Source organism: Oryzias latipes, chromosome 4, assembly GCF_053564925.1.
Source record: "Oryzias latipes strain Hd-rR chromosome 4, Olatipes_Hd-rR_3.1".
NCBI classification, from domain to species: domain Eukaryota; kingdom Metazoa; phylum Chordata; class Actinopteri; order Beloniformes; family Adrianichthyidae; genus Oryzias; species Oryzias latipes.
The window spans coordinates 19,821,286-19,847,342 of NC_136240.1; the positions used below are offsets into that span (position 1 = coordinate 19,821,286).

The following is a 26,057-nucleotide window of genomic DNA, read 5'->3' on the forward strand; positions in this document are numbered from 1 at the left end:
GTAACACCAGCTGGAGCGACTGACAAAGCTTTATTTTAGCGGCACTCCTGATTGTCTCTGGGAATTTCAGACTCGTAAAATGTTAATATGAAGATCAAAAACCATCCCGTCCTGCTGTTCTTCATCTGTGGGACTAGAGTGGCTCAGACACTGGAAAACGAGTGGCTGAAGGTTCCTCTGAGATACAGAAATGCCACCAACGGTGTCAAGACCTTCACTGGAGTGTGGTGAAATGGTCTATGTAAGAAAAATAACTCAAAATACTTTAGTTTTCCAGGAATAGTTGTTATTCTTGGATTAACAGTCCTACCTTTTCTGGATCTTTTGGTAAAAACAAATATATAACATGTTTCTACCACATGTTGATCATACATTGCATGTCAGATTACTATGCACGCACTGGTAATGTCCACAACAAACAGAAAATGAATTTCTCCATGTGATGATATAGTAAAAGTAACTCTCAAAAGAGTTCAATTTCAATCTTTCTTTTGATTCTTTTGATACAAAAACACAACACACTGTGAGATATGATACCATGTAGTAGCATAAAAAGGAGAAAAGAGGAGTTCGCTCAATGGTTTTACATATGAAGAGGTTTAAAAAAGGGAAGAAGGCTGTTGAAGGAGCTCAACAAGAGTGCCATCCTGTGGCAAAACTGCAAATAAAGCTGGGTACAATATTCGCCATAAAGAACAGTGTTTATGTTAAATGCAGATCCCAGAACACATTAAAAACATGAATATTTGCAGTGTTAAACCAGTAATGGAACAGGTCAGTATCATTTTATGTACTGCATTATTGTCTTCATCTTAGGTTGATGTTTTACCTTTTTGATAGAGATAAATCTGAAGTTTATGATGATTTTATAATACAGTAAGTTTTAAATAACATATTTAAAAAAGTAAAAGTTAAGTTAAAAAAGCACTTAAGTGTTTAGTTTTGTTGCAACAAAATTCTGCTTAAATTGGATTAGCAACTTAAGGAAGCAGAACACCAAAAGTGTGTCTCCTTAAACAGCTTTTCTGCTTTGATATACATTTTTTCTCATTTTAAGTAGAGAACTGCAGAAAGACAGAAAGTCATTGTTCCAGTTGGAGCTTTCTTACCTTGGATTGAAGACAGTGGAGTTTTCTCTTCTCTTAGTGAAGGTGAGAGGAAGAAACCTTAGAGTGATGTTCATCTTTCTGGCTTGAGAAGCCAGTAACTTTAACTGAAAAAAACAAAAGAAAAATCCAACACAGCTTTGGTCAAACTCTAAAAGGAAAAGTATTTGGTAAATAACTAAAAACGAAGAAAAAAAACGATTTTTTTTTTAATTAATAAAAGGAACATCTGAAGAACTCTGTTTGACTGTGTTATAAAATGAAGGTAGACTCTGAGTCGTACACTCCACATTGGAGGAAAAGCATGTGAACATTCCGACTGGCATAAACTGAACAGAGAGCATAACCCGTTATAGCCTATTGCTGTACATGAAATTACATCTCAGCCATTTAAAAACAGACATGGAAAAAAAGAAAGCTGCTATGTAGTCCATTCTGACATAAAACAAACCAAATCAAAGATCTGAGAAAAGAAGATCAACCAATGGGGGACAAAAATATACTTTTAAGAAATGCATAAGTTCTGTTGCTTCAGCAAAACTTGGAAACAAGAGGAATTTCTGTTGCACACCCCCTGCTGCACACGGGGGGGACTGCAAGCTTTCATGGGTCTGGCATGGTTTTTTTTTTCTGTATAGCCCTATGATGACCGCGTAACTGATGACACCAGTGTTACAAAAGTGGATGATAATCAGATCCTTACCCAGGATGTAGAGCATAATGCAGAACTTCTTCTAAAATAGGCAAACCCGAAGAGCTCCTGAAGTAAAACAAACACTTCACAGCAGCAGACTTCAAACAAAGCAAAGGTCCGATTGAAACGGGATGTGAGGAAGAGTTCACGGCCCTGAGTGGATTTGCCGAGACCACAGACTGGCTGATAACTCAGCCGGCTGGAAAAGTCGACGTGGGTTTTTATCTGCTCCAAGAGGCAATGCGTAAAACATCAAACATCTGGGCTACATCAATAAATCTGGTTGTGTAAGTTTCATTAACAATTAAACCAGAGATGGATTCAATGTCTCCTAACTGCCCTCATCTTATTCGAAGGGACAAGAATTTCCCTCTTTGGTCGTTTCATAACTACATACTGGCAAATGAAAGGCGGTTTAAGAGATTTATTAAAGGTTGGAAGTGTTCTGGGCTAATAACAAGTTATTGCACTTGCAGAGTCCTGGAGGAAAGAATTCCCAATCTTCATGTGCCCGGCATTTATTTTGTCCCTGCAAATGAAACTCGTTAAGTTTGGATTGATTTTTGAGCGTTGCAAAAAAGTAATATCCCCCCCCCCCCCACACACACACACACACCAACACATACACACATGCAGATAAAAAACATCCATGCGTCCCATTTGAGTTAGTGTTGGAAAAACAGCAGGTCCCTCTTCTAGAAAATTAGACAAATTTACACAATAAAAAAGAATGCATTCTGAAGAATTAGAATTGAAATGACTGTATTTAGGTTTGCATTTCCAAAGCTCAAGAGTAGAAAACTTTGCAAAGTAACTGATAGTTATTATGCAAGTTCTAGGTTTAATATGTTCCAGTGTTTTCCATTTACACTTATTTGGTATTCAAAAGTGGTCTTCTTAACTCCATCCATCTTTTAAATCCACTTTATCCCAGTTGGGGTCATGGGGGTTGCTGGAGCCTATCCTGGCCGCTGCTGGGTGAAGGTGGGGTACACCCTGGATGAGTTGCCAAGAAGGCCTGCCTGAGAGCGAATTGCTCACGTCGAGTGCAAGCAGTCAGAAAAGGGGTGGTGCCCATGTGGTCAGGGTGACAACTGCCCAGGCTCTTCTCAAAGACCCACTCCAACTAAAATCGTGTTTAGTTGTTTTCCTCATTGGTTTTAATCATTTTGTTTTAGCATTTTTGCTCATGATGGAGGACATACATAAAGAAAATTAAGACTAAAATGAAGTATTTCCTTCCTCAAATAATGGCGAATTAAGAGCAGATGACAAGACTGCTGTTGGAAAAGCTTGTAGTTGTTAAATTCTAACTACTCTGCAGAAACTATGTCCTAGAAAATAACAAAGCCTTTTTTATTTTGCCTAAAAACGGCATAATCATGATTAAAAGTCCACTGAAAACACTTTCAAAATAGTTTCAAAGATGATGGAAGGACTTTAACTCACTTTTTAAAAATAGTAATAAAATGAAAAACAAAGTTGGATTTATCTCAAACTAACAGGCTTCAAATATGTGAATTTGTTTAGTTTCATGCAGCTTGAAACGTCAATTTTGTAAAAGTATTTAAGTAAAAATCTTTCCCGTTCAGTTTCAAACAGATTCTTGAGGGTTACCTAACCATGTTGTCATGCCATAACTCCACAAGAGGCACCAAATCTAGAAGTTACAGGCTTACCTTTAAAGTTGTCCGAGGAACTCTCACCAGACTGTCTCTGCTGGCTCCATCAGAAAACCTCCCAGTGTCTTCCAGAAATCTGTAATCTACAGAACCAGTGAAGGTTTCCAGAAAGATCGGTTACAGTTATCACTAAAAAGTCAAACATGACAATCAACACTTTCTTATTTCATCGTAATTTAAGTTTTAAAGCCTCGGCTTACGTTTTGACTGCAGGTTTTTGAAAATTGCAAATGTTTGGATTAATATATCAAAATCATATTCATAACAAGCACAGCATTTCAGACTCTTTGAAGCAGAGAGTCAATTCTACTACATGATTCAACGTTTTGCATGGAGTCCACCTATCTCCACATGAATCTATGTTCAGAAAGCAAAACAGGTTTTAGAAAAAAATCTAGATTTTTTTTTTACTGTTACTTTGTTCAATTTTACAACAGAAACTGAAAATATTCTCCAGTTTTCCCATCAGTTGTGGTAGATAGATGACAAGAAAATAGTAAATGAAGAGACAGCACCACCTAAATAAAAATGACCGTAAAAGCTAGAAAACACTAACAGTCCTTGAATCTAAACTGACAACAGTGTTTCCATGTTTTACAAATTTGATCACAAGATTTCTGTAATCCTACATTCAAATTCATCATACTTTTTCATTTTAATTTTCTATTCTACTTTTTTGTTTAAATCCAGTTTAAATGTATTTTTTAAACAAATTTGCTTTTTTTCAGAATTTATTTCAGGAAACGGAACTTCAGTCTCTTTTTTTATCTACAAAAAACACTCAATAGCTTTACTTTGAAAACGAGAAGCTTCACCGACACTTTACTTTAAAGATCTACTCATATCTGCATTCGGTTTGTTTAGTTTATTTACTTAAAATCCAACAGTATTTCTATTTTAGAGCTAAAATTACATTGCCTGAAGTGCATTTTTACACAACTCCATTAATTAGAAGGTCGTTAATCAGCAATCTCGAACGTCACAAATATTTGTACTCTTATTTACATGAAAAGATCGCAAATGTCTGAGTATTCGGATACAGCCCCAAAGAAATCATTACAACGTTTTAGTGAGAACATTTGAAGGTCATTCCAAAATGCAAAAATGAGAACATTTAATGAAGAGATGCTCACCACTGAGAAGAGCCATTTCATCAAAGTGGGATAAAGCCACAAACGCCGTTTTATTTCTGACTCCACTGCATCCCGAGTCATCTTTGTGCTTCTTCACACACAGCAAGCTGGAAAAAGATGCACACAAACATGTCAGTCAATGTTTTCAATATAGAAATAAAAATCCCCCCCACCCCCAAGCTTATTTCACTTTGCTCAGAGTGCGTGCAGCAGAAAAGAAAAAAAGCTGCAGAATTTAAAAACCAAACAAATGTGGGGATTTAATCCCAGCACAAACATGCATGTTCAGACATTTGCTGACAGACAGGCATTTTGGCCTGGGTCAGACCAGGACTATATCCTGACAAAATATGCAAAAGGCCTGATGAACGACGCCCAGAACAGCAGATGACAATGAAAGAATTTCAGGGTTATTCAACAGCTCTTTAAATAACAAAAAAAAAAGGTGGAATGAAAGTTGCTGGCATGACCTTGAAGACAATCCTGAGTTGTTTCAGGTTGCATAACACTACAGCTTGCCCCCCAAACGATTTGTAGAATATATATATATATAAAAGATATAAAAAAAACAACAGTGGCACGTTGCTACTGGCTACCAGTCAAAATAAACTCCAGGCAGTAAAAACAGAAACAAAATTATGAGTTACATAATTCCAACCCAAAAAAATGTTTAACCCTTCAGCTTTGAGGACGTTTTTATACTGTGCCATTCCGAAATGATGTAAAAACTACCAAAATAAAATGTGCTACTCACAAAAATAAATTAGATTAAACTTTTATAACAGAATTTAAGGCTAAAATCCTTACTGGTCTAGGTTTTAGAGGATATTTGTCTTGAGTAAAACCAAAATCTCATGGTAAAAAACAAATGAAAAAGGGTTTAGTATTAGCTGTTATTTAATTTTTTCATGCCACATATGTAAACCGAATCTCAAAACAGAGTCAACAGTTGTCTAAACCTCAAAACTGCCAATTCCTGTCTCATCTAAAAAAAGAACTAGCTAGCTTTGCCCTCATCACAGCACATAAAAATATCAAACGTTTTTCGTTGAAAAAAAAAAAAACATCCTGAATTACTAACAAGACAGACAGAAAGAAACAAGAGAATATCACTCCATGTGTGCATCTCTCCAAACGAAGTTATGGAACGATAGGCTGTGTCCAAATCCCTTCACCTTCTTCAATACTTACTGCACTATATGGTGCGTTCGCCATTTTGTAGTGCTATCCGAATCTACAATTCCAAAATCCAGTGCACTAGACATTTCCCAGAAGTCTCTGCGAAAAACCAGTGTGCATCGATGCTCACTAGATTGGCGAATATAGACCACAATGCATTGCGTTTGAACAATTGGATTCAAAAATGGTCGCAAAACGCTAATATCAATGAGATTTTCCCTTCCCGAAATCGATGATGTCTTATTCGCTGTTTAAAAAAAGAAAAAAGTAGTGAGCATGGTTTTCCAAATAGCTTTCAAAATCCAGGCCACTACATAGTCCCGAACAATATAGTTTTTTAGTAGATATGGAGTAAGGTGGGAATTCAGACATATCCCATAATATATCTAAACAATATGAGTGTTTTGCAACAACTATCGAGTTCTGAAGATGAAAAAGTTGATGGTTTATAAAAAATGCATTTAAATACCATTATTTTGCAAAGATTGTTCAAACGCAATGCATTGTGGTCTATATTCGTCAATCTAGTGAGCATCGATGCACACTGGTTTTTCGCAGAGACTTCTGGGAACTTTCTAGCACACTTGATTTTGGAACTGTAGATTGGGACAGCACTACAAAATGGCCACCGCACTATACAGTGCACTATGTTGGTAATAGTGAAGGAACTCAGACATAGCCTTGCAATTGGGACGTTACCCCTACTCAATGACGCCATCAATAGTCGCCGGTCAGCTACGTTAGCGCGGAGCAGCTAGCGATCGGAAATACATAACATCGGTTTTATACTTTTAAAAAGCCCATGCTAAAACAAAGGTTGTTACTTACATTTAAATGTAAATTTCTGCGCGTCAGACCACACCCACGCGAAGAACAGCGCAATGCGTAACACCCCCGCGGTAGAGGGGCTCATTTTTTGAGGTTAAAAAAAAAAAAACTATTTCGGACAACCCTACCCCTCCAAATGCCGCATTTTAATTGGAGGGGTAGGGAGAAGCCATGGGTGTAGGGGAGGGATTCTGATTCGACCAAAGGAAGACCAAGAGAGATCCCTACATTTGTAACCAGGCACAGGGTATGTGTACTTAGTTATTTTGATGTATTTGCATTTGGACAATTCTACATTGGAGTAATGTTGCACTGACCTAATAGAGGAAAAGCCACGAAGTGGTTAATTTCAAAACTAAATTAGCTCTGATTGCATTTTTTTTAAGTTTTTCAACCTGGAAGTCATGGGGTTATCTTTTAATTGAGCTTGAAATAAAAAACAAAATCTCATAAAACCATAACCTGGATGAAGTTATTACATCACACCCTTAATGGTGTAATGTCATTATTCTATCTATGGATATAAAACCCCTGAATGGCTACAAATGACTTACCTGCAAGAATGTGTGAGGCAGGCCGGACATCTGTACTTGGCTTTCTCTGATCCACACACTCCACAACTGCAAACCATCATAGAATATTTTATACTTTGCTATGGTGGTATAATGTGTCAAAGGAGTTTTTCTGGTTAAAATGCCCAAATATATCTGCATTTCCTTATAAAACAACGTTAACTTACGCAAAGCATTTCGTGTAGTTAAAGAGTTTTGTGTTTCCAATCATGATATGAATGGAAAACTTAAGAAAAAGTATTTTCTTTCTTTAATCAAATTCCATTACCGTTTAAAAATTCTTCGTGAGATCGATTTAGAAAAACGGAGGATGGTGATGTTTTAAAAATTTCAGCTAAAAACGCTTACGTTTACTTTACGGAGCAAAAAACTATTCAAATAAGCATAATTTAAAGACTGCAAAATTAGTAAACCCTTCTAGCGAAAACATCTCCAGTCTGCACGCGACTTTTTACTCCGACCACTTACTTAGACAGAGATATTTTGTTTTGTATCCTTTTCTGCTCTTCTTCCAGAGAACTACTCTCGGCTTGACTTTTTAATGCTGACATTTTTTGTGTCTTCTGATGAAACTCATGTACATCACGTTCAAGACGGGCGTCACGTTGCTGAAACGAATGGCGGCTTCAAAACAAACTTTCTTCCGCCCGCAGCAGAGCAGCACGTGGGCACAAGTTCCGGTTTGGAATTTGCACGTTGGCGCCTCCGGGTGTTCGTGATGCCGAACTACATTATTCCGCAATGCAGAGAGCACACACAAGCTAAACTCCCAAATGAGAATAAATGTCTAAAAATGAATCAATTAATCAGTGATGCACGGAGATTGACCAGAAAACAGCTGTTTTTATTAATATTTTGTATGCAAAAATTACATAAAGAGCACATTTTGGGATTTTCTTCCAAATGTGTTTCATTTTAAGGTGGAATTGACTAGGTGTCTCACAATATGATATTGAATACAAAACATTATTTACATTACTTATAAATAACACAATGCTAAATCGGCCATAACATGGTCAGCTGCGGCTCCAGTATAATAGCCCCACCCATCTTTGACAAGGGCGGCGGATCGGAGTGAGCTCCACTCGGCCCCTGGGCGGCTGGTCGGGCCTCCTGAACATTATTATTGTTTTTTTTTTCTATTTTCATCAAGACAGTAATTGAGAAAAATCTTCTAGTTACTTCAAGCTAATCTTACTGTCACTGTCAATCACAGATCAAATTCCCACTTCCCCCACTCAGGTGATCTCCAACTGACCCTTTAACCTGCCTAGAAAGCCTAAATTCTATAAAGCTGTTGTATAATTTTGACTGATGTTAGTAGTTGTCATAATCTTTATCCATTTAACTTTTAAGTTTCCAATCGAAGCTTCTTTATTTGTGTGTTCAGCTTTGTTTGTGAGGATTGCTGAAAAGCCAAAGTTGGAAGTTTGCCTTTTTCTGTATTTTTTTCTAACATGTTTTTTCAAACAACATTACTATCTTTACTAAATGTAGTTTAAGGATTCACATTGTTCATGGTGAGAATTAAACCCAAAACAGAAATACAATAGTAATTAAAATAGGATCATAACATTTTTCTGTTACTAAAATTAACATTAAGCACCTCTTTCAAAAATGTCAGTGATCATCAAAACAAAAGGGAAACCATGCTGGACTCTAGCATCCAAAATAAATAACAAATAAAAAATCTACCCATCAAGCTACTTTGCCCTGGTTTTGTACTTAAGACACCACATTCTTAAGCATCCACATCAAAAACAGCACCAAACCCTTTGTGGATAAAATGTTTCATTTATTTATTTTTATTCACACATTTGCGTCCGATGGTGTTCTCCACAAACTGAAGAGTGCTGACTATGCTTTCCAGATCTGGCCTGCTGTAGCTGCCAGTGAGTAAACTCCCTCTGACTGAGCTGAGAGCAACAGAAACAGATGTGAACTCACAAACACATTCTTTGAACATAAATATTCATTAAACTAGATTTTGGTTGATCAAATGGTTCTCTGAGAATATAACTTACTGTGGTTCAGTAAAGTGAAGAAAAAAAAGATTATAAATAAACATAAAATATACTGTCAATATATACACAGGAAATATCAATGTCTTTGTTGCAGCACCAATGATAGGTTTGGGAGCCTACCACAAAGAGGGAAAAGCTACAAACATATGTAGTGTATCAAAAATTGGTTCATAAATTAGAAATGACCAAACCAACATAAGTACTTATACAACATAAACCTTGATGTAACCGGTACATACAACACAAAGTCAAACTAGCATTTGCAACTGTTCTAAAAAGCAAATAACCACATAGAGGTAGAGCACCATCTGTCAAGATGTACAGGTCCAAGTGGAGAGGACCAAAGACAAAAACGTCAACGCAAATTAAAGCCTCTGATGTGAGAAATATAAGAGCAGTCTCATGTTATCCACATGCCATAGAACTTGTGTAAGCTTTTTGTTAGATAGCGCCCCGTGTAGAGCTGATTCTTTGGGTTGGGCTCCTTTTCAGGCTCATCTGTGTTCAAAATGAAAGCTAAAGGAGGTGTGGTATGGATAGGTTGCTGCACCGTGAGGCCCTACCCTGTGATCGGGAGTGATATGGGTCCATATGCAAACAACCTAAGCACCAAGGCAAAAAGAAAAGTGAAACAAGCTTTACTTTATACATTTTGATAAATATCTGCATGAATTGATCTTCTTTTCCCTCTTATTCTGGATGTTCCATGGGTTATTGTGTTTAGTTCTTTAGTTGGACACAATACCCAGTCAATGCTGTCCAGCCAAGGCAAACAAGTCTTCAATGTGCCCTGCTGTGGAAGCTTTGTTTTGACATCTGTGGATCTGACTGGTTTGTGTGAACACATCACAGTATGATGTCTGTGTCAGAGGAAGCAGACAGGGCCAATTTCCATGTGCTGCTGCCTGTCAAGCTGAGAAGCGGGAACTTCTTCTATGTCTACAATAGGTAGCTGTTGACTGTCCTGAGTGTGGAAGACCAAGCGAGACTGATGCCAACTTCCATCTTGAATCTGAGTCATAACAAAGAGACAGAAAATGAAAGAAATGTGATATTTAATGCATTGATAACATGCATGAGAAAGACGAAAATACATTTTTTTTCAAGTCTTACAGCATTCACACTCATGTTGAACTTTTCAACTGTCTTTACCTTGCACTCATCTTGCACCACATGTGGCTCAAGCGGTGTGCCTTTCTCGAATGTCTGTTTATTCCAGCCATGAAAGCGAATCCTGCTCATCTCTCTGTGTGTGGTTCCGATGGAGCTGAGAGCTGCATTGTACAGGCAATGAAGCGTGATGCTTTGGCTTGCTTCGTTGCTCAGTAAATGCAGAAACTTCATTTGGACTTTCCCGGCATTGAAAACCATCTGTTGGGAAGGTAAGCACCACTTTGTCATCACAGACACATTAAAACCTCCAATACACCCAGAGAAGGATAACTGCACTGAGGATAAACGAATGGGAGTTTCAATGAACTAGCAGCTGCTCAGTCTGGTGCCGCCGCCCAGCTGCTGCAAGACTGCTTCAACAGAACAAGGTGGGAGGTGTTTGGACAACAAGCCCTGGGAGAGTTCACAAACAATGCTCTGGGTTGCATAAGAAACCACATAGATTCTATAACAATGGACAAATGCATCAGGTTTACCCAAACCAGAAGCCTTGGATCACCTAGAAAGTCCAACCACTGCTCAGAGAACGGAACACATTCAGGTTAGGAAATCAGACTCTACAGCACAGTCTGAGCTAGCCTGAAGAGAGCTAAGGAGATGATCATGATCATTTTTTTTTGTCACCAAACCCAACCCCCGGCCCTCTTCGTGGTCCATCTGCATGCTATACAAAGGTGCGCCGGCGCAGGTCATCTAAGGCGCTCGGCTGCATTGACCTCAGTAACCTCTCGAGATGTGTGTTTGTATCCTGTGTTGCTGTTTGTCTGACCTTCTTCATCGAGATGTACTGGAACTGAGTTTCTCCTTGTTGGGATTAATAAAGTTTTCATTCATTCATTCATTAACTTCAAGAGATTAGAAACTGACTCGTTTCCACTTTTGATCAATTAAGACTGAACAGAGCTGACTTCAGGTTACTTTGAGTCCAGATAGTGGTAGGCTGGAGCAGAAACACTTCCAAACTGCTGAAATATGCCAAACAAAGATGATTTACTCCGGGTGCTGAGGACGAACAGCATTACTCAGTCTCTTGCTTCTCTTCTACCAGCGCTGCATAGAGAGCATTCTGCAAAAGCACTCCGGAAGGTCATAGACTCTGCCAAGAAGATGGTTGGCTTTCTCTTCTCAACACTGAGAAAATATCACATTTCTCACCGACCTAGCTACCCCTGCAATCTCTGAACTTTTACCATCAAAAAGCCGATAAAGAACAATCAGAGTTAGGTTGTTGGTGACCTTTCGGCTTATCCAGTTAGGGGTTGCCACAGGTGTTTTGGCAGAGACTTTTTACGTTGGATGCCTTTCCTGACAAAACCCTGTATTTTCGCGGCACAGGGAGACCCATTAAACTAAAATGATGGCCTTTAGAAAGGGTCTTGCCCAAGGACTCATATTGGTATTTAGCTTATTGAACACGCTGGGAAGCAAACCCAGGATTCCTGCATGACCGTCCAACACCTAGCTAACTGAGCCATTAATAAAATCTAACTCGTTTCACTGGTGATAAAAGTCAGTAAGTAATAGAAAATGCAAAAGAAGAAGATGCCTCTCTCTGCTTGTCCAGTTCACCATATGCTGAAAGTGCACTCAAATATGCGTGTTTAGCATGTTTAGGATGTTTGTGAACATATGTCAAATGCCCGGTGTGAACTTAGCATAAAATGGACAAAAAAGCATGAATACACTAGCCTGACAGTTGTTTTTGTTCTTTAGATTCAAATCTTCTATTGCCAAATATAAGAACAAACACTGATAGAATTCTTGTGTATGAGGGCTTTATACAGAACCATAAACCCATCTTAAAGCAGGTACCTTATTGGAAGCCACTGGGTGTAAACAAGTTTGTCCTCCTGCAGTAAAGTTGCAAAAGACTTTGAAAGCATCTGAAGTGCAGCCCAGGTTTGGATCAATCCAGAACCAATCTGAAAGTACCAGTCAAGGAAAGGCAAAAGGAGAAGGAGAAAAATATTTGCTTTTCTTTAATTAAAAAATGTATTTCTTAGGGCACAGTGTACAAAACTCACCATCTTTCAGTCTGTGTTGACAGTCCAGAAGGTCTTTGCAGACACGAGCCGGGTTGTCCCTCGTGCCCAGAGGCTTTTTGATGCCCTCAATCACCTTGTTTAGGTATCGAAGGGTCTTAAGTATCTCTGTATTCTGGTCTGGTAGACTCATCTCTGTGTTCTGAAAACTCTATTGAGTGATGGAAAGAAAGGATTATAAGGTTCCAAAGTGATCATTGGCAAACACTTCACAATGAACCAACATATTCATCTGTAATCTGTGCCTTACCTCGGTCTCTAGTGCAGCATTGGAGTCGGATAAACTGTAGACTGATGAGTCATCATAAAGCTTGAGCCTCTGCAGATTTTAAAATCAACACATCTAGTTGGTAAAAACTGGAGCCCTGCTTGGAATTAAACTGAGATGTAGCTTTTTCCCTTATTATAACAAACCAATATACAACCAGCTTACAAATAAAGCTTTGGAATATTATATCACACTTGAGTGCCAGAGAAAAAACAGCAAAGTCAGAATTCCATCAACAAACCATTGCATTCCTGCCTTCAGCAGAGGGAAGAATAACACATTCCGGAAAGAGCAAACATTACAGTTATCACATCAGGTGAGTCAACAATGAGGCATTCACCCCACTACTGTTACTCCCATGGAGTATTTCAATAGGGAAAGAGAGGAGACAAAGCTCAGTTTTTGTGTGAAAAATGATTTTAAATGACTCCCGGAGTGAAGAAATTTCACAAAATCTGTCTAAACATCACTATAGAGCAGGGCTGCTCATTCCTGGTCCTCGAGATCTACCACCCTGCCTGTTTTCCAGCTCTCCCTACTTTCTGCTGATTAACTGGACCAGGTGTGTTCATTCAGTCAGAATCTGGAGACATCTGATTGAGCAAATCAGCAGCTAGCAGGGCTTAGAGATCTGGAAAACAGGCAGGTCGGTAGATCTCGAGGACCAGGAATGAGCAGCCCTGCTTTAGAGGATTACATTTCAAACTCCTACAAACCAAGTCCTTCATGTTTTACATAAAACATGCTTATCTAAACTTGTCTGACACAGTATACTTACAGATGGACCTGGAGCACCAGGGGGTCCCTGTGGAAAGAATTAAGAAGGCTAAATTAAAAAAGTATTAATGTCTCACATGTTTATTTAAAACCTGAGAGATAAAGGTTCATTAGATTATTCACAGATCATCAATAATGGATGCATGTAACACGTACTCTGGGTCCTGGACTTCCTTGTTGTCCTTGAGGGCCCTGTAGGTGTGAAACATAAAAGACAGTCATGAATTATGCATATATTTCTGGCTGAGAGCATTTGCTCAATGAAAGTATGCTGAAAATATAGAGGCCATAGTTCCCTCTATCTCTGTGAAGCAGCAGAACAATATTTTGGATAACTTTCATCTACACTTACTGGCCACTCTATCAGGTACACCTGTTAAACTGCTTGTAAACGCAAATTTCTAATCACACAATCAAATAGCAGAAACTTAATGTATTCAGGCATGTAGACATGGTCAAGATCAGGGATGCCCACAGTTTTTTGGCATGTGAGGTTCTTTTGAGACGACAATGTCTTGAAGATCTACCTATAGTATTTTGAGACTAAAACACTGTTTAACAAACATAGTATTATGAACTATTAGTAAACAACATTGTTTATGTACTTATAATTAAAAAACTACACCGTGGGAGTACACAAAAATACTTCTGTATTACGAGATGAGGCGTTTTATAACAAAATTAGAAAGCAGTGACGTATCGTATTTCATGCTCTACTGCAAACCGTGCATTGGGGAGAGCATGGCATTTCTAAAGCGTTGCTGGCTCCATGGGCAGCGCTCGAGAAGCGTGTGCTACAGGAAAACACTGCTGCCAGGACAGCTGTGTCAGAAGGCATGCGCAATAACGTATGTATCAGAGGATGTCCGATTGGCCGTTCTCCATGTCAATCAACTCACGTACTTCTCTGTGAGAATTTTGATTCGTTGACAGATTTTTTAGATGCATTTTTTTGGGGTTATTTATCTTTGCTTGCCTGCGATCTACCCTCATGTCCTTGAAGATCGACCGGTCGATCGTGATCAATGTAATGAGCACCCCTGGTCAAGATGATGGACAGATGGACTATAGCAGCGGAAGACTGCACCGGGTGCGGTTCACACAGGTGCATTTACACAGTCTCACCAAAATAGGACAATAGAAGATAGAACAACTTTCTCTGGTCTGTTGAGTCTCCATTTCTGCTGCAACATTCGGATAGTAGTGTCAGAATTTGGCGTCAACAAACTGAAAGCATAGATCCATCCTGCCTTGTATCAACGGTTCAGGCTTGTGGTTGTAGTAGTGTACTGGTGTGGGGAATATTTTCTTGGCCCACTTTGGGCCCCTTAGTACCAATTCAGCATTGTTATAGCGCCACAGGCTGGATTACCAAAAGAGCTTACCATTTCCCCACTGTTTCCTTTCGGACCCTGTGGCCCCTGTGGGAAATCAAAATTGCAATATAAAAACCCCAAGATTTGCTCTTAGTTCTTTTACTTATAACAGAGAAAAATATTTAAAATCTGCACACATGTGGAAAAAAAAACCCTACCGGTTTTCCTATTGGGCCAATCATTCCATCCGGGCCAACAGGTCCCGCTATTCCCTGGTGCAAATTGAAGGATAAAGATTAAGGGGCTAGTTTGCAGCTATACACCTAGATACTATATATGTAATGTTACAGTTGAAATTTATTCGCTAATAATCTCAAAATTAACCACATTTATAATTTTGACTGGACTTACCAGAGCACCAACAGGTCCTTTAGGGCCGGGATAACCTCTTGGCCCTAAATCACCATTTGGCCCCTAAAAGATGTAAAAAATATTCAATGTTTTCTTACATCACGTTTGTTGTTTCTTACTATATAGTGGTGATTTGTCTTACCTTTGGGCCTGGAAAGCCTTGTAAACCAAGCATTCCAGAATCACCAGGTTCTCCCTACATCACACAAACAAGAAAAAAAGGGTGGTGATGACATCCAATACACTTGTAAAATAAACATTTAGAATAAATGGAAAGAAAGTTAAACCCTATTTCAGCTCATTTTAAACTCTTGAAATTGTTTTCTACTCTTTCTTTTCAAAAGAGCAGGGACAGAAGCAAATCTTTGTCAGATCTACAGTAGCGCCAATCCACATTCTCATGCCTTTCCAAGACATACACTCCTCTGAGTGATGTCTGCTGTCTTTTTTTTGCGTCTGAGTGCTGTCGCCCAGGTGGGCAGACAGTGTGTTTGTACAGCCAATCGTTCACATCCTTTGGACAGCTCTGTTTTCAGACTGGTGTCTTTGGCTGAGAAAGCGTATTCACTGAGAAGCGTAAAGTGATCTGACCCATAGGCTGGAGTTTCCTCTCTGCTCTGGGAGCATTAGCCGAGATAACTGGTGCAGGCAGAACGAGAGCAGGGGATAGAGTGTTGTTTCTTTTCTTTTTCTGCTTTGAGGAGTTACATAAGTGAGGTGAAGCCTTTTTTCTCTCCTTCTCAAACCTCTGGAGTGTGTTACATAACTTGGCACTACCAGGTGGAATGTTTCCATTCCCCAGCTCACCCAAATCATTTGTCAACCTCAACACAAGATGGAAAAATATCAAACTCTAACATTGTAGCCTACTGCAGATCAGTTACATAGACTCCAAAAGCTAAATTTAGAGAGTGGCTTTACTGTAGAAAGCGTTCTTGAAGTCCTGTTCTAAGCATTCCTGCAACAGTGTCATTATAAAAGAGCCTTGAAATGACCTCAATATTATTATTATTTAGGCAGTAAAAAATAATGTTTAATTAGTGAATAATACACTTATATACTTATAAAATACTTATAGTAATACTTAAATATAATATAAAAATGCAAGAAGAAAAAGCACAAGACTTTTCTTTAAAGCAACGATTTATGTCTTTAACATATCTACAAATTTAAATTGAATCTGATCTGCTTAAGTGTTATGAATACACATCTGAGCTTTGTTAGCAGACATTTTTATTATGTATAATAAGTATATTAAATATACAAAACTGTTGCACTTATAAAGACAAAGTAATTCTTTTAATCACTCACTGGTTGGCCTTTGAGTCCTGGGTCACCTGTCTTGCCCTGATCACCAACAGCCCCCTCCATACCTTTCATACCAGGGGCTCCCCTGTCTCCTGGCAGACCAGGTTCTCCCTGAACCAACAGATCATGCATTTCTAAATTTCTGTGATACTTTTTTTAATTAGGATTGACTTAATTTTTTCCTTTTTACCTTTTGACCAGGTGATCCATTTTCCCCAGATGGTCCAGGAAATCCAGTTTCTCCTCTTGGACCTGGTCGTCCAGCAGGTCCTTCAGGACCCACCAAACCTCTCTGACCCTTTACAGAAATTATATAAAAACACATTGTTCAAAAAAAATTATTAAATGGTTCATCATATTTTAAGTAGGGTTGGGGTTACATCTTAAGAATACCATTTCATTTTCAGTTTTTCACAGATGTATGGCTTCAACCTGGACAGGTCTAAAGTTTGCCCTGTCAGCAGAAGTCAGTTAGGAGATCAGAGGTAAACTGTCAAGAAATTTTATTAAATAGTTAATTTTGTTGTGACACTATTAACTTTTAACCATAAAATGTATTTCTCACCTGACATCTCAGCCTTTGGGAGTTAATGACAAGAAATTGAGTTTGCATGCATGCAAATGCAACTAGTGCTGACCAATTATCTCCACATCTCCGTTTTTTGTTTTTCATCTCAGTTTGTCAGCAGCTAAAACAAAATTCCAAACATTAGAATTTTTGTGAGGACGTGATTTTCCTGAAAAGAAATGTTGCAGACACATTGTGTGCTAAAAATAGTTTTAGTTGCATGTGTCTGAATGGATCTTAACAACAGTAGTTATCCTATGGAGTAACCCCACACAAGTGAACACTTGTTTTCTCCTGATGAGGACCACAGTGGTGCTAAGGCAGAATTAAGAGATGGCTATGAGAACAGCTGCTGCAATGGACTAAGTTTCACACATGAAAGGAGAAGTCCAGAATGAGCTGGAAACACACAGCTGCAAATTTTCTGCATAAACACCTAAACTCTGCAGGTGCTGAGACAAAGTTGGTTTTCACCATCTAAACAAAATCACTCAATGACAGCTTAACAGGAAAAGTTGGAGAAGATTCCAGAATGAATAATTTACTGTTAAACAGGGTTCTCAAAGCTTTGGAAAATGGCAGGGTGCATGCATATTGAGGATATTTAAATGTAATATAAACTTCAAATTTTCTGGCTGGGTCTGTGCATACACTTGTGCAAATACAAAACCCCTTAAAAGTTTAACACAAAGCAGAAACTTTTGTTGACAAGTGCATTAAAGACATTTCTTGCATGGTTTAAAATAAATAAATGAACAGAGATAAATTGAGAATGATTTTTTTTAAGGAAGGGATTTAGCCTAATCACTTTTTCACTTTTTGCTCTGCTTAATGGAAACTTTTTTTTTCCAGAACATTATCCCTTCATTTTGACCTTTGGTTCATGGTTATATTCTCACCCATGTTCATGAGGATTTTAGACACACCATGGTTGATAAATTTATGAAAAAATTGATAAAAACTATGCTATTTGCCTAAAGATGTTGGAAGATGTGACTGGACTGAACATTTGCAATGTCAGGAGGTAAAATGTCAGCTTAAGCCTTCATAAATTAAATTAACCACTGCATGTTTTCTTTGAAAAACTGTATCCCCTCCAAGCTCTGGTGCCACCGTGAAACTTTGGACTTCAAAATATCCGACCGGTCTGTCCTGACCAGTTAGACAGGACAGCTAGTTAGCTGCAAAAACGTAAGGATCCTATACATTGTTGTATTATGATCTAAAAAATGATAAAACAGAAGAAAAGTCCTTTTTTTAAAGGAGAACAGAAAAGAGCAATGTATAATTAATAATTTCATTAATAAAATAATGTATTTTACGCCTTTGTTAAACTCAGAATTGTTATAGAACAGGGAGCTAAGAATATTGAACATTTGCATCATTAGAAAATTCAAGGAGGTTAAGAACAGTGCTACCGTAATCTTTTTCAGTATTTTTTGGTAAGAAGCTATTTCCATGCAGATTTTTTAGAGAGGATTGCAGAAAAGAAACATCAGCTGCAGAGTGCTATTAGAGAGCAAGACTTCTCCAGCAATTTGTTGGCACCCACAATTAAGATCTGGCCAAAAACACCAAAAAAGAAACACAAGGCGTCCAGACTAAACTATAACAGTGTTTCAGCTCACAACCACTCCTATGTGTGCTGCTGTAGTGCAAATCAGTACGCAGGTGAACGTTGTTATTTTTTCAGTGAAACTAAAAAGTGGGTCCCTTTTTTGGATAATTTTTTTGTAAATGATCGCTAAGCAAGCATCATTTTACATTCTAACTCAAAGCCAAAAGGGACAAAGACAGGCTTATATAAAATCCTGAGGTCTAACTACTTTACAGCAGGGGAACCCCAAGAATGTCTTATGAACAGAAGAAGTCCAAATTAGATCATTCATATTGAGCTATGGCACAAAAACAATAGGAAATCTACTTATTTTATTAATTGTGGACTATTTTTTGGGTTTTGCAAGCAAATTGCGTAACTAGAGAAGTAGTACTACTTCAAATGATCTATCAGGTAAAGTCAGGTTGTTGTTTTTTTGAACCTGCATTTTTGCTCATTACTATTTATATAAGATTACCTGCCGCCCTTGTTTTCCTGGTAAACCTGGTAATCCGGTCAGTCCAGGGGAGCCGTCTGGTCCTGGATAACCCATCAATCCTCTCGGTCCCAGAGATCCAGTTGGGCCCTAGAAAATAACAATGTAATATCAATCTGAGCCTGTGAGCATTGTACAGCCACTATGGGCTGATCCATAAAGAAACACGCTGGTTTAAAAATCTTAGTGATGCAATAAATCATTTAACCTTAATGCAAATTGTCAACATATAAGTCAGAAAACCTTGAAAGAAACCTCAGATTCCTTCTGATTTAAAAAATTGCCTGTCAAGAACTGGAGGTGTATGAACATGCATGCTAGTTTGTTGTATATTAGGATTATATAAGATATGTTCATCCTGTGACACATTATAGTTCTGTTATTAAATTAAGATTATTAGTTTTGGGAAATTTCTATCATCTAAAAAATGTTGTATCATGTACACTAATATTTTTCTAGACTTTTGTCTAGTTTCACGATCACCTTTAGCTGAATTGTAAATTGTTGTGTATTTCCCCTATATTCTATTGGTGCCTCAGCCAACCAGTGAGGTTCTTGCAGAATATTTTGCTGTCAAAATTTCAATGAAGGTCATTGTTTTCTAATTTTGGAGACTGTATTTCCATATTTTACTTTACAACTCTTCGCTGCACTTTATATTTGCATTTTCATCATGTGAATCAGAATTCAACGTTATGTCACACTCACTTCAGCACCAGGGGATCCATTTAGACCTCGTGCTCCTTTTTTTCCAGCCGAACCCTAAAACATTTGCATGAGAGAATAAAAAAGTTAGGCTAGAAACGAGCAATGAATTGTTACCAAATTAATTGTGTAATTCCAAAACCAAAATACTGTTTAATACAAAATATGCATTGAAATTACACTTAGAACAAGTGCTATATTTCATTTCATATTTATTAATACTAATTTCCAATATTTCAAAATGGTACATTCTGAAATCAGATGAGGAACCAACTAAAGTATTGCTGATTAACTTTCTTTGTGTTGTTCACCCAAAATTCATCCAAATTTTCATTTTCCAAATCCACTGAGTCCCTTTCAGAGTCCCGGGGTTGTTGGAGCCTTTATCACAGCTACTGAACAGTTCACCGGTCTCTGGGCCACACACTCCCATTTACAAAATCTTCAGTCCATCAAATGATTTGCTTTGCCCCTGTATTGTGTATGTTGGCCAATCTGGGCCATCAGCACCCTGGCCTTAGCCAAAGTCTATTCCTATGACAAAAGGAAATATTTATTGGAAAGCTCATAATAATTACTGCTCAAAGTGTGTCCATTATTCATTCACACTTGGTGATGGTTGAGGTGTGGCTGCCAGATCATGCCTACGGTTGCACTAACCATCACTAGAACAGATTCATGCTGGTAGGCAGTGGCGTTAACTGCTCACCAGGAATGGAATCCTGGTTTCCTGCATGTCAGTCCTTCACCATTCCAACCGAGCTACCCAGCTGCCTAATAATAACTCATCAGTAATTTTGATCCTTTCATCTGTAATGGCCTTCCGTTTTGCCGTCTCATTTTCCAAGTCTTTTGCTCCATATAAAATGTTGTAGCTCTGCCACTGCCCCTGTGTCGCATATAAAACTCAGGCTAACTTATTAACAATAAATAAATAAATAAATAAATAAATAAATAAATAAATAAATAAATAAATAAATAAATAAATAAATAAATAAATAAATAAATAAATAAATAAATAAAATGTTGTGCCTATTTTTGTCCTGTTTTTAAATTACTGGAAACAAAATCAAAATTGCAAACACCTGAATTTATAAAATTAAATACACCACAAATGCACACTGGAATTTATTATCAAAGACTCACTGCAACTCCGTTTTCTCCTTTGGGGCCTTGTTTTCCAGGGGGACCCGGTGATCCCTGCACACAGTGCACAGAAAATGGTCAAACAGTTGAAAACAAATTAATAAATAAATATATTAGTATTGGCATCTTTATTTTATTCACACAAAATCCTTTGAAATGATTTTTTTTAAGTGTGGTTGAGAGAGATTAATTAATAATAACATGACATGCAAAAAGGTCAACTCAGTTGACGATATTTTGATCTGTTCACGAATTTCTGAGTATTCCTCTAAAAACTTGCACTGTGAACACCAGCCCTTCCAGCCCATGAAAATGTGCAGGTTCTGATGAGCTGATGTAGAACAGTGAGAACAGCCCCTTCTCATTGTTCTACATAACTTACCAGTCTCTTGACTTGCTGTTGACTGGAATATACCATTGCTGCAGGAGGATGGGGTAGGTCCAAACACACTACATGATCAATCTGATGCCAATTCAGTGATTTGGGGTGTTTATTAATGATATAGTTAAATAATGATGGACGTAAAATTTATTTTAGGTATTTTTCAATTAAGTGTTTAACTATGGGCCCCTAGGAAGTTGGGGGTCCCAGGCGATCGCCTAACTTTGCTCACACACACACACATACACACACACACACTTTCTCTGCAGAGCAAGCAGTAATTGGCATAAAGGCTTTCATTTTATATGCACACTATGCACATCCATCTCTGCAAAAGTTCAAATGTTGTTTGTTTTCATGGGAGAGAGACAGACAAGCTGACAAGGCCAACTCTAGGTTGACGTCATAAAATGGGCGAAAGTCGGTGCCTCAGAGATCGAGTCATCTGATTTCCGGTTAGGAAACTACCCCAGGAAAATAACTAATATTTAATAAAAAATGTGTTCCTTTGTTTGCCAAAGGTAATATATTGTCATATACAAGGATATTGTTTGCTATAAAAGACTTAAGAATAGCATGGTGTTGGCCCTTTAAACTGAGAACATGTTTTTTTAACAATGTAGTTACAACCAAATATTTTAAATTACTTATAATACAAACGTAATGAAAATATGTTGCATTTACAGGACCTAATAAATATAAATACACATTTTTGTAGAAGAAAATAATTTTAGTAAGCAATCAACATCCACTTACAGGTATCCCCTGTGGACCCAGTGCCCCCCGAGTTCCAGCAGCACCTATATGACCCTAAATAACAAGGTTTAATCTATGTTAGTACAAGGTTTTCTCTGTTACTAAGTCAGATATTATATTGATAATAAACCTCAGATCTGCTCATCAAATATAATATTAAAGCTACCAGGGTACATGCAATAGCTTACACATTTTCATGAATTACAAATAACTTTTTAAAAACACAGTTACTCCAAGTGTCTTTGGGTCATTCTCTATCATGTGGACAAACACTGCTTATTTTAATTCAGCGTTCGTGCATTAAGCCTGTCCTTAGATTTACCTGATATCCTTCTTCACCTGGCTCTCCACGCTCTCCTTGTTCTCCTGGAGGCCCCTATGTAGAAAAAAAAAGAGAATGAAACAAGCATGAACCTGCAGACTGTTTACACAAGCTCTCTTTTTAGTGACCTAGCCTTGACTGTATCCACTCAGAATTCCCTTTTCAAATACAGGCTGTCACTTTATTACTTATATGAGTTGAGTTGAAGTTATGATAATGCTGGGCTACTTTATCAAGCAGTTTGGCAGGAATTCCAAACCCAAATTATTTCTGGTCTACATTTTTACTGACTTTAGCATCTTTGATAGACATTTCTTAAGGAACTGGAAAGACAACTGTCAGGTTTAGGGCGAAACAACACAACGGGCATTTAAGAGCACGAGGAGTTCTCAGAAAGCAGAGTTCAAAAGAAAACAAGACCTACTGGTTCACCTAAGGGCCCTGGTGGTCCTGGTGTCTTGTTGTCCTCCCCTGGGTAACCCTGGATGTTACAGAAATGCTAATGTCACAACTACATCCATATACACTGAACAAAAACTTTGAAGACAAGTGCCAAGCACAGCATGAAAAACAGTCCTTCCTTTATAATACCTTTTCACCCTTTGGCCCCGGTGGTCCTAATGGCCCAGGTTTGCCAGGATGTCCCTAGAGACATAAAAATTGTTTATTCTACAACAAGAATTCACAGTTCTACAGCTTTATTGTGAAGGTCATTCTGCTGGAAGTTGCCTGCACAGACACATTCACCAAAGATGACACAAACTTGGCTCTGTTTATAAGTTATGCAATCAAATATTCGAGAGAGATATAAGAGTAATTCACAGAGGGCTTTGTCTTTACAACAATATTTGAAGTTTCACCTTCAATTTATTGGTAGTGTTTGATGTCTGGTCTTCCTTCTAACAACAGTTTACATTTAAGGTGTTAGATCTCAAAATACAATACAATAAAGACATTTCATTTAAAATGTAAAGCAAAAATTTGTGTTTTTAGCTTTTACTTTACGTGAAACAAATCTCATTATGTTTAGCAGTTTACTGTACATCTTCTGTTAACATCAGAAACAAAAGATTTAAGGATTGCATTTTAATAAGTTATATTTGTGGTGAAAGCATTAAAACTAACAACACTTAATACATTCACATTGTATAGAATCATATGAATGGTAAATGCATTTTTAAAATTCATAGAAAATGTACAATATTGCAAAACAGCAAAATACAATAAAAATGTGCAGACAGAGACTGAGAGCTGCTCCAAAAGTGAATACTGTGGATTATGAGTCATGTCTCCACTCAGCCACAGTCTGTGGAGCAATTTGCTTTCCACAGTCAGTTTTATAAATGACATAACTACTTCTGACACAGACAATAGCTGAAAAAGAACCTAAGAAGTCACTTAACAATACAGACACCATGAATTTTATTGAACCCAGACAATAGCTTCTTCATCAAATTGCAATTACAACTCTGATAACCTGACATTTCAAGAGCCACTCCAGTGAAAATTGTGTTTTTTGGTGTTTAAAACATGTTCTTCTGACATTTTTCTCATGATGGAGGACATGTATAAAGAAAAGTAGGCTTAAACCACAAAGGATTTTTCATTTTTGGCAAATAATGGCATATTTATAATCAACACTGGGACACTTTTAAAATAGCTCAAAAGAGGATTGGAGAGGGTCTTCAAGTTTGTGTTTTGTACTGAAAAGCTGCACTGTTAGCTAAAAAAGTTTATTTTTTAAAAATGTAATTATTTTTAACAAGGTTTTCAAACTTCACATAATTAAATCCAATCAGCAAATAAGGAAAGTTATTTTAGACTTTGGTCTATAATCTATATTTTATCACTACGTGGTGGTAAAAGAACTCAGTTCACCTAAAACAGTTTAGCTCAAATATAAAAACATGAATTTGGAATAACAAAAAAAGGATAGTACATTTGCTTATTTCCACACAGCAATCATTAATTGTCAAGTATCACTCACTGGATATCCAGGCAGTCCTGATTGCCCTTCTATCCCCATGGCTCCAGGCTGACCCTGGAAGTAATGTAGAAAAGTAGAATAAAAATCTAGAAATGTTTAAGGATTTAAACATTTTTTCAACAGTTTTCTATGTGACAAAAATATTTACAACATTTCTAAAGGAGACTCTTCCTTTATGAGAGAAAAATGCAAATTAAATGTATTTACCACTACACAACCATTGTGATTACACCCTAAAAGATCCAAAAGATTACCTCCCTTTTTTAATTAAAAATTAAGTAACTTTTAAAACTCAGCAACTTCCCCTCTCTCCATGCCATGCAGTTTGTTTTCAGATCGAAATATTCCACTAAAATGGCCATATTTTAGAGGAGGCTTTCTGACCTCAAGAAAGCAGTAAATCACTCTGTTCTTCTACTTCTCGTGTAACGCTGTAAGATTAATTGAATCATATCTACATGATCGAACTGCAGATCTGGCTCTCATGGGCTAACCTCTGGAGTCCCCCAGGGGTCAATATGAGGCCCCCTATTATTTAGTCTTTACGTTAATGAGTTGCCCACTGTTTTTTCTGAAACTGAATGCTTGATGTATGCAGATGCCATGGTTTTCTTTGTTCATGGTCGTACAAAAGACACTGCTGCAGCTAAACTCACTCTAACAATGTCCTGTGTCGAAACTTGGTTGCAGCAGTGCTCTCTTCAACTAAACGTCTCTAAAGCTGGAAGCAATTAAAGCTATGGATTTAAGCTATGCATATGAAAACAAGACACTACCATCACTGTGTAATAAAAAAAGTATTTTAAACTGGGACAGTTTTCACTCTTTTACCAACATAAAAACTGATGTATAAAGTACTCCATAAATTGGCTCCAGATCCTCTTGCAGAGTTTGTCAGTTTGACCTGCATGATACAACTAATTAGAAGCTTCTATCAACTACAGATGCTGTGTGGGAGGAAGTGATATCTGGTTTGAAGTGAAAACTGGAGCCTGTCAAGGGTGTGGGAATGTCGGCTCTTCTCTTCAACCTGGTGATGCATTGATGTGTCCTACCATAATTATGTAGATGACACTTGGATCTATGTCTCATTGTCAGCAGGTGAACAAGGTCCAATAAATTCACTGTGCTGCTGCATTGAACAAATTAATGTGTGGATGCAAAATAATTTCCTCTATCTAATCTCAGATAAAACTGAAATAATTGTTTTTGGCCCACAACATAAAAGAACAAGTGTTATCTGTCACCTGGAATTCCTCTCTATGAAACCAAAAAATCAGGTAAGAAACTTAGGAGTCATATTAGACTCTGAGTTAAATTTAACAGTCACACCTCATCACTTACATCAGTGTTGTAAGTGTTCCACACCCTTGAACACCCTTACATCATCACAACCTTTTATCATCTGAAAAAAAATCAAAAAACGAAAAAGATTGTGTCCAAATCTAACTTGGAAAACCTAATCCATGCTTTAGAGTCCGTCTAAAAGGTCTAAAAGTCTAAAAGAGGCATCAAACTGCAAGAGCCTTGACACTAAATAGGAAATATGACCACATCAGTCCAGTTCTAAGGTCTCTGCATTGGC

The 26,057-nt window shown here is 37.7% G+C and overlaps 2 protein-coding genes across 3 annotated transcripts in view; both read right to left on the bottom strand.

The window, feature by feature from the left end:
• Positions 1–7,868, bottom strand: part of znhit6 (zinc finger HIT-type containing 6) — a 31,448-nt gene extending 23,580 nt beyond the window's left edge. The window contains exons 1-5 of one of the 2 annotated variants that reach the window (XM_078946030.1): positions 7,663–7,868; positions 7,177–7,242; positions 4,616–4,722; positions 3,480–3,565; positions 1,110–1,213 (exon numbers count right to left, since the gene is read on the bottom strand). In XM_078946030.1, the coding sequence (XP_078802156.1) occupies positions 1,110–1,213; positions 3,480–3,565; positions 4,616–4,722; positions 7,177–7,242; positions 7,663–7,745 (446 nt within the window). In that variant the 5' untranslated portion in view covers positions 7,746–7,868. The remainder of the gene's footprint in view (positions 1–1,109; positions 1,214–3,479; positions 3,566–4,615; positions 4,723–7,176; positions 7,243–7,662) is intronic. The other variant, XM_004068034.5, reaches the window with a different exon arrangement.
• A 1,100-nt stretch (positions 7,869–8,968) lies between these two features.
• Positions 8,969–26,057, bottom strand: part of col24a1 (collagen type XXIV alpha 1) — a 94,400-nt gene continuing 77,311 nt past the window's right edge. Inside the window, exons 40-60 of the mRNA XM_011474161.4 lie at positions 24,473–24,526; positions 23,077–23,130; positions 22,910–22,966; positions 22,486–22,539; positions 22,164–22,217; positions 21,026–21,079; positions 19,883–19,936; positions 19,157–19,264; positions 16,704–16,811; positions 16,517–16,624; positions 15,348–15,401; positions 15,206–15,268; positions 15,013–15,066; positions 14,864–14,899; positions 13,635–13,670; positions 13,480–13,506; positions 12,684–12,752; positions 12,416–12,584; positions 12,204–12,313; positions 10,371–10,589; positions 8,969–10,230 (exon numbers count right to left, since the gene is read on the bottom strand). Coding sequence (XP_011472463.1) covers positions 10,084–10,230; positions 10,371–10,589; positions 12,204–12,313; positions 12,416–12,584; positions 12,684–12,752; positions 13,480–13,506; positions 13,635–13,670; positions 14,864–14,899; positions 15,013–15,066; positions 15,206–15,268; positions 15,348–15,401; positions 16,517–16,624; positions 16,704–16,811; positions 19,157–19,264; positions 19,883–19,936; positions 21,026–21,079; positions 22,164–22,217; positions 22,486–22,539; positions 22,910–22,966; positions 23,077–23,130; positions 24,473–24,526 — 1,689 coding nt within the window. The 3' untranslated portion in view covers positions 8,969–10,083. The remainder of the gene's footprint in view (positions 10,231–10,370; positions 10,590–12,203; positions 12,314–12,415; positions 12,585–12,683; positions 12,753–13,479; positions 13,507–13,634; positions 13,671–14,863; positions 14,900–15,012; positions 15,067–15,205; positions 15,269–15,347; positions 15,402–16,516; positions 16,625–16,703; positions 16,812–19,156; positions 19,265–19,882; positions 19,937–21,025; positions 21,080–22,163; positions 22,218–22,485; positions 22,540–22,909; positions 22,967–23,076; positions 23,131–24,472; positions 24,527–26,057) is intronic.